Source organism: Anoplopoma fimbria, chromosome 15 (genome assembly GCF_027596085.1).
Source record: "Anoplopoma fimbria isolate UVic2021 breed Golden Eagle Sablefish chromosome 15, Afim_UVic_2022, whole genome shotgun sequence".
NCBI classification, from domain to species: domain Eukaryota; kingdom Metazoa; phylum Chordata; class Actinopteri; order Perciformes; family Anoplopomatidae; genus Anoplopoma; species Anoplopoma fimbria.
In genome coordinates, this window is record NC_072463.1 from 21,325,736 (window position 1) to 21,333,367 (window position 7,632).

Sequence of the window (7,632 nt, forward strand, 5' to 3'; positions counted from 1 at the left end):
CCCCTCCCCGTGAGACCCACAGACCATGCTGGGTATGGGATATTGTTCTGGGCTCCAACAAAGCTGTTTTCACCCTCTTCAATATTACAGGAGGAGTTACCTGATACCTAACAATCAGCTAATCCACTGCCCATGGCGACGAGGTCACCTGTGCACAGGTAACTTTATCCTGGTTGCCTGCCTCTCCCTCCCTTTCCCGCTGGTCTCTCCCATTTTTTTTCTTCTCTCTCTCTCTGTGCCTCAACAGTGAGCACAGACAAACAGCCTCTGTTTATTTAGGTCATCAGTTGGATCATATATAACTCCTCCAGCCAGGAGCCGCTGAAAGGACAACTCCTATAATCCACCACAGACACGCTGTGAATGAAGTAAAATCCCCCGCTGTTCGTCCATTTGTCAAACTTTGCCTCCATCTTATCTCCTTGTTGGTTTGGTCGGGTGCACACTGAGTGAACAAGCATTACGTGGAAATTCATGAATTTAAGGAAGAATCCCTTCAAGCCCCGAGAGGACTCCAGGCACTTTTCTGGATAGAGCCTCAGTGTCTGTGAGTGACAGCACCTCAGATTCATTCCTCCACATGTTGAAGTAGCGGGTAGCTGGGGGGGTTGTGTTCGGCCTTCGCTGAGTGAAAAGGCCATTGGATCGGACTGAGCTATAGGGAGCTGCAGACCCCCCACCCAAAAGGAGCTTTACCTCTGGAAATCTCATTGCTGTTTATTTGAATTACATGGGCTGCGATGAGAAAAGGAGGGCTAATGAACTCCAGGTTGCCAGGCATGTGTAAACGATCACTGCAGGTTTGCAGAGAGCAGCACCAGGCCTGCTGGATTACTGCATGCCCCCTCCCGATCCTCACAGTTTGGCTACGTAGAACTCCTAAATGTTGGGAGGATGTGCTTATTATCTGGCATGAACTTACTGACATATTCTGTGACTCCAATGTTGAAAAACCTCAGAGATCTTTCCTTAATTCAGTCAACATGAGGCTGAATTTGTTAGGAAGACAAAAAAATATATCAGTTTTATGTTTTTATAAATATAAACTTTTATTGCAGTATGGAGATTTAGAAAAATACATTCACATAATTTCAGATAACAAACATATAATTCAAACTAAGATTTAAAAAACAAAAAACAAATGACCATCAGTTTTACTATTTGCCCCATGACTCATTTTTGGTATATGACATTAAAGCACTGAGGATACTTTCATTGAAACATCCATTCAAATTGATGGGATTATGTCATAAATCTTGACAAAGAAAAGTATTTCTAGTCCATTTGTATGAAGACGTGTGCATGGTGTGAGTTGGCTGTAAGGCTGAAATGTGCTATTATGGTCACGTATGACAGCGAGGAATTGGGCTCCTGTTGTGAAAAGCACTGGACACACTTGACAAATGGGCTCCACATTCTCATGTCTTTCCCTCAACTGACACCCAACAAATGTGCCAGTGACGGCTGCGGGCAGCGGTGGTAAATCTCTGACGCTGCAATGTCACCGCCTGCACGCCAACGCAAGAGCTACGACAAGGCTTACTTTCAGTGTTATTCACGAAACAAAAGTAAAAGGCACTAGTGTCCAAAACATTATGACGCCATGCAAGGAGAGATTATTAAATTCCCTCTATAGAAAAATAGTATTAATGATTACTGACTTCTGGAGAGACACATCAAAATGAAACAGGATATAGTATAGCATCATCACATCTAGTTAACATACTATGAGTTGCAGCATTATAAACAACATATGATGAACAACGTGTGAACCGACAGCCTGACCTTTAGATCATCATTCATATCTTGGACTCACAGGTTGACGATGAGGCTTTAAATATGAGTTATTACTGAAATAGTGTGCATTTGTTGAGGTGTGTCACACATGACAAAGGCTGTTTAAAACATGTTACATTGTAATGTCATTACGGTAGTGCAAACGCCAAAACAGACCAATGCCGTTGTGTATTTTAAGTAGCATTAAAGGCACATTTGTCTTAACTCTAGTCCGACACTCCTAGTTTGTTTTTTAATGAGATATAAAGCACAAAACAGGGGTTTGTAGTGACTTCATTGAGTGACCTATTCTCTGTACGTGTGCAGTCCTTTAGTGAAGCTGTTGCTGTTTAAATGACCGTTTTCACAGAGGCTCTCTCCCTCTTCCCCCTACTGAATGACCTTTTTGGTTTGACCCATATGACGCATTTAGTTTTGGAGGAACATCCTGGTCACATGACTCCAGGCATTCCAGCACCTGCTCCTGCAGATCAAATCCACTCAACAGGAAGTAGCAGGTGTTGTCTATAAAAATGCATATTTAAACACGGCTCAAACACATGGAGGGACTTCTTCTGTACGTCACCGTCGTTATGTTTCATCTTATGAACGGGGCTTATTAAACACGTCGTAGACTTTTTTATTTTATGATGGACAGATAATGTGCACCTACAGGGTTCCCCTCTGATTAGAGTGCATTGTAAAGTCAAATGAACAAAAATAATTTAACATTTAAAGGAATTGAATGGTAAAAAAAACACACACACACACACACACACACACACACACACGCTCACACTAATGTTCAAAGATTTCACTATATCCCTGCTTGGGCAGACATGAGGGCTTCGACAAGAGGGGAGAGGTTGGAGGTTAAAGGTCAGCCATGTTCTCCTCCATCTGCACTGTCTGTAGTTTGGCTAGGTCCTTCCTCTCCACAGCCTCCATCTCCCCACACATGGCCCGCACCATCTCACTCACGCCGCCTGAGCCAGAAACCTTGTTTTCTGAAAGGTTCATGTAGTTGCTGTTCATGCCGGGGCCCATCAGGTGTGAGGAGGGCCCCCGCACCTCGTGGCCCCCGAGATACTCTGTGGGCTGGAGGTGGTGACCGCTGGGGTCCGTGTGGGCCATCAGGGGCGTGCTGACGGTTAGGGTGGTGTAGACCTCCGGCTCAGGGCTGGACGAGCTGACGGCAGAGACGTCGGTGTTCGAGGTGGGGCCTCGGCTGGAAGGAACCTCTTCTGAGTTGGGGGTGTTGTAGCTGAGCTGACCGCTGGGGTCCAGGTGGAGCCCGTGGTGGTACGAGGAGTAGACGCCTCCCTCCAGAGGCTCCTTCTTGATGGCTGCATGGCCGACGTTGCTCATGCTGTAGAGGACTGTGCTGTGGTGCAGAGACGTCATTGTCAGCTTGTCCTGCTGCTGGAACGAGTCGCCAGAGGAACTCACTGCTACATTGTTCATAGGCATGGTACCTGTGGTAACACAACAATGGATCAATACATACAGTGCCTCATTCCTCACAGTATTATACGTTTCATTTACAGCAGGCCTTGGCCCCCGAAATTGCTGTTGTGTGTCTCACACACTTTGTGCTCGACCCGGCGGTGCCCCAGAGAGCGAGTGAGTGCAGAAGCCTGCCAGGACTCAACAGCAAGCTGCAATTTTCTGTTTTGCCTTATTATTCATCATGGAGTAGATTCTCTGCTTTATGTCAAAGTAAGTGCTGTAATGGCTCATTCCCTGTTAGTGCGTTTCATGGCCTCAGATTGTCTGAAACATATTTCCCCTCCTCCCGGCTCTGCAGATCAAAACTGAAAATGATGATGAGTGATGGTGACTTCAGAGCTTGTTTTTATTCATCTCTGGGGTTTTCAAAGGACCACCTTCTTCTGTGTGTGTGTGTCTGTGTGTGTGGCCCGACCCTCTTTCTTTCTGTCACTGATTAGCTATCAGGCTAAGAAATATAAGGATAAAACATCTATACTTTGATATAAGTGTAGAGTAGATTATGTCTGGATTTTTACTATTGGAATACAGTGATAGATTTTAATTTTGTCTTTGGTCATTGCACTACATATGATACCAGCATTATTATAGAAAGTGATACATTTTAATGGATTTACTTGACTGCTTAAAAAAGGGTAAAATGACAGGGACTCTAAATCCTTAAGCAGTATATCCCCATTTCAGACTATATCACCAAATCCTAATCAAGAATGAATACTGTACTGTATCTGCCTTAGTAAATAATTCAACTTTCAAGTAAACATAACAAGGTTATAACAACATAAAAACAATTAAATTCAAATAATCATGTAGTTTTCTGAACCCACCGTGTGTGATTGTTGAGGAAGATGGGGCAGAAGAGAGCTGCAGTGGGGGAAGACCAATGTCGCTGTTGAGTAATGAGTTGCCATCGCTGTCAGAGACTCCACTTGGTACCTGGACCAGACTGTAGCCACCCAGCTGCAGCGCACCTGACGAGGAGCTGAACGTGAGCACAGAGGAGCCTCCGTTCTGGGCCGCCATGGTGTGAACCCCCTCCAGCTTCACGTCTGATCCGTTCACACAGCCTGGGTAGGAGCCGTACTGCAGGGCTGAGTCCTCAGCAGAACTGCCCAGTCCCTTCTCCTGTCCGGTCTGCATCTGCATGTCCATACCAGAGCCCCCCAGCAGCACCCCTCCAGACGGCCTCAGAGGGTTGAAGGCCAAGGGCTGGATGCCCAAATTGAGCCCGTTGAAGAGGATGTTTCCAGATGTGTGGAGGTAAGACGAGCCACCATTGTGAAACACGTTGGAGGGGGTGTTACTTGTCACTAGACTTCCGTTGTAGAGACCGCCACTGCTGGATCCAGGGGGAAGCTTGATGTCCCCGATCTGTTGGATGACCACCCCACTGTCCAGAGGCCCTGTTTGAAGGGGCAGGGACCCATGGGTGATGACTCCATCTGAGGAGTTAGAGAGGGGCCGGGGAGACAACTCCTCCTGGCCTTTGCTAGACTCATCCTCTGTGCTGTGGTTTCCATCAGATTCACTGTGGAAAAAAAACACTTGGTTTGTCACAAAACAAGGTTGAATTTTTTTCTTATTAGTGGTAAACTATTAACTACTTAAGTCACTAATGAGAAAGAAAAAATAGGTCCAAATATAGATATGAAGTATTTTTTCTTTCATTTGTGCACTTTTTTGGCAAAGAAGACACACTCTATAGCATTAATACAACACAAATAAATAGAAATACAATTTGCCATTTATTTCCTTTCCACCCACACCTTGCCAGAGTCACATTTGGCGCTGGGTTACTGCACAGCTTTGAAGAGTAGGCTGTGTTTTTGAATGTCTAGCCCTCTCTTACCTCATGGAGAGCTGCACTGACAACAACCAACCAACGTCAACAACCGTGCAACCATTTGGCCAATAAACTCTGGTGTGACAGACTGCCAGCACTTGTGGCATGACAAAACAAATGGCTGAGAGGATTCACTTCAGCTTCATTCTCAATTTAAAATGGTGATGCAATTCAAAACCCCAATTTATCTATTTCTATGAAGACTTAAGACAATAAAGAAGTAGTTGGTACAGTTAAATACGTAATGAACGACTTTTTTTTAATTTTTTTTAAAGATTGATCCAAACAGCTGCATCCCCTCCAGCACACTCTACATACGCACACACACACACACACACACACACACACACACACACACACACACACACGCACACACACTCTACAACGTCTCACGACCACTCTCCAGAAAAAGATATAAGTAAAAATTAGACGATTAGTTCAAAAAACAATATTTACAGGTCGTAAACTTATACTTAAAAGTCGTTTCTGAATAATTGTTGTAGCGACTTAAAGCAATCTATAATGGTGTGTGTGTGTGTGTGTGTGTGTGTGTGTGTGTGTGTGTGTGTGTGTGTGTGTGTGTGTGTGTGTGTGTATGAGTCAGAGAGAGAGAGAGACAGAGAGAGGTCACCTCCACCAGGTGTGCGTCAGCTTTGTTCACAGAGAGAGAAACATGAAAGAAGCAATTTTTTTCTCCGTCTTTGTGGAGGATTATGAAATGAAACGCAGGAGCTGATGGAGGCTTTGAGATCCTTTTTTGGTTCGAGAGGAAAAAAGTGAGAATGAAAATGATTTATGTGCTGGGATAGGGACAATGCGCGTATGTTTCTGCGTGTTTCCATCTCTGACTTACATACACGCACACACACACTACAAATAGAAGAGAATACATTAAAGTAATTAAAGTGTCTGACAGTCACATCACTGGACTGTGGAAGTCACTGTGTTATTTAGTTGCTTATGGTTTCCATGCCCCTTAGCACCAACACACTTGAAACCGGATCTGAATGGCAACCGCTTCATATTTCAAAACATTAAAAGCATGCTCCAAACCCTTTTACGCACACTATTTTTGGTTTCTTAATTATCAGCGGTTAATGATTCAATCTGTCAAGTCTCACAAAGGAGTCCGACACTGAGTATTGTCAGGCAGAGAGAATGGTTGTAAACTAAAAGCGCTCCTCCACGGGAAAAAAAAACTTTCTAATACTTTTAATCCTGGTTCTGTTTTATTGCGCGCTTTACGCACAACACACTCATTTTTAATAAACTTAGTCTAGTATGTGTTCCTTTTGTTTCCTCACCTTTTGGATTGAGCCTCGGACGGGTTTCTGTCTCTCTGTCTCCTGTTTTTGAACCAGTTGCTGACCTGGGTCAAGGAGAGTCCTGTAATCTTGGCGAGATTTCTCTTCTCGGCCGGAGATGGGTACCTATTCTGGGTATAAAGATCCTTCAACGCGTTCCTGGACCTCTCCTTGAAACAATACACGGTCTCCTCTCCGTCCCAGATAGTCCTGGGGAGAGGGTACTTTCTCCGGATCCTGTACTTGTCCACGGCTCCCAGGGGTCTCCCCCTCGCCTTCTCCGCCTCGGTGTACCGGGCCTTGTACCACAGATCTTGCAGAAAGGTGTGGTTGGACGCACTGAAACTATGGTTCTCCAAAATACTATACAGCTCCTGATACCGAGCCTGGTGGTACGCAACAAGGGCTTGTGCTTTCAGGATGCTTTCATTGCCCCGTAGCAGGTCACTCTGAGGCAGGGACCACAAGAACCTGGCCAGCCGGTCCACATTGCCTCCCTGCTGCAGAGCTTCGCAGACACACGCCACTTGCTCCGGGGAGAAAGCCAGAGAGGAGGAGGCGCTCACCAGCAGCTCCGCGTCCACGTTGCGCTCCATGGACAACCCGTCCAGAGCCACAAGCTTGATGCACTCCCTCGTATCCACCTCCTTCACATTTTCCCTCTTGATGTCATTTGCTGTTGTGACTCCTCCGGCAGAAGAAGAAGACATTTTTTTTTGTTCAAACCTTCCCTGGTAAAGTCACTCCTCCCAGCTCGATCAGGTTACCTCCTCGCCATGCGAATGCGATCGGATGTCTGACAGCAGCTGTAAGTAGATATCTCTCTCTCTCCCCCCTTTTCCTCCCAACGTGACTTTTACTCTGCGGGGACTGGAGCTGGACGGAGACTCACTGGGGTCTATCGGCAGGAGAGCCACGCTATTGGCCGCCGTGGGCCTCATAAGGGAGGAGCGAGAGGGATTCAGACACGAATGTTTGGTTTCCAGCTGTCAGTCATAGGACAGTATATTCCCGTGGCTCACCTGTGCAAGGTGAGTGCTTTTTGGGATCGTGGGAACGGGATCTCCTTGTTTTCTGTATTGTCAGGAGCAGCTGACTTAGCTGTGTGTGTGTAAACATCAAAGCAAGTCTTATTCTCATATCGAGGAGACTCCAAGGGGGGAATAATCCTGAGACCATATGCATTGGTCAGCCTGACAT

The 7,632-nt window shown here is 45.8% G+C and overlaps 1 protein-coding gene across 1 annotated transcript; it reads right to left on the bottom strand.

Moving 5' to 3' along the window:
- Positions 1-2,395: 2,395 nt before the first annotated feature.
- Positions 2,396-7,286, bottom strand: six4a (SIX homeobox 4a). Its single transcript, XM_054613862.1, has 3 exons — positions 6,433-7,286; positions 4,113-4,813; positions 2,396-3,251 (listed from the first exon to the last, which is right to left on the bottom strand). Exons 1-3 carry the CDS (start codon positions 7,140-7,142, stop codon positions 2,650-2,652), a joined length of 2,013 nt encoding a protein of 670 aa, XP_054469837.1. The 5' UTR covers positions 7,143-7,286; the 3' UTR covers positions 2,396-2,649.
- Between the last annotated feature and the right edge of the window lie 346 nt (positions 7,287-7,632).

Excerpts from the sequence above, each read along its gene's own strand:
- six4a (XM_054613862.1), bottom strand. The coding sequence starts at position 7,142 with ATGTCTTCTTCTTCTGCCGGAGGAGTCACAACAGCAAATGACATCAAG. Across the intron at positions 4,814-6,432 it reads TCCGAGGCTCAATCCAAAAG|TGAATCTGATGGAAACCACA; the intron begins GTGAGGAAACAA and ends TTTTTTCCACAG. Across the intron at positions 3,252-4,112 it reads TTCCTCAACAATCACACACG|GTACCATGCCTATGAACAAT; the intron begins GTGGGTTCAGAA and ends GTGTTACCACAG.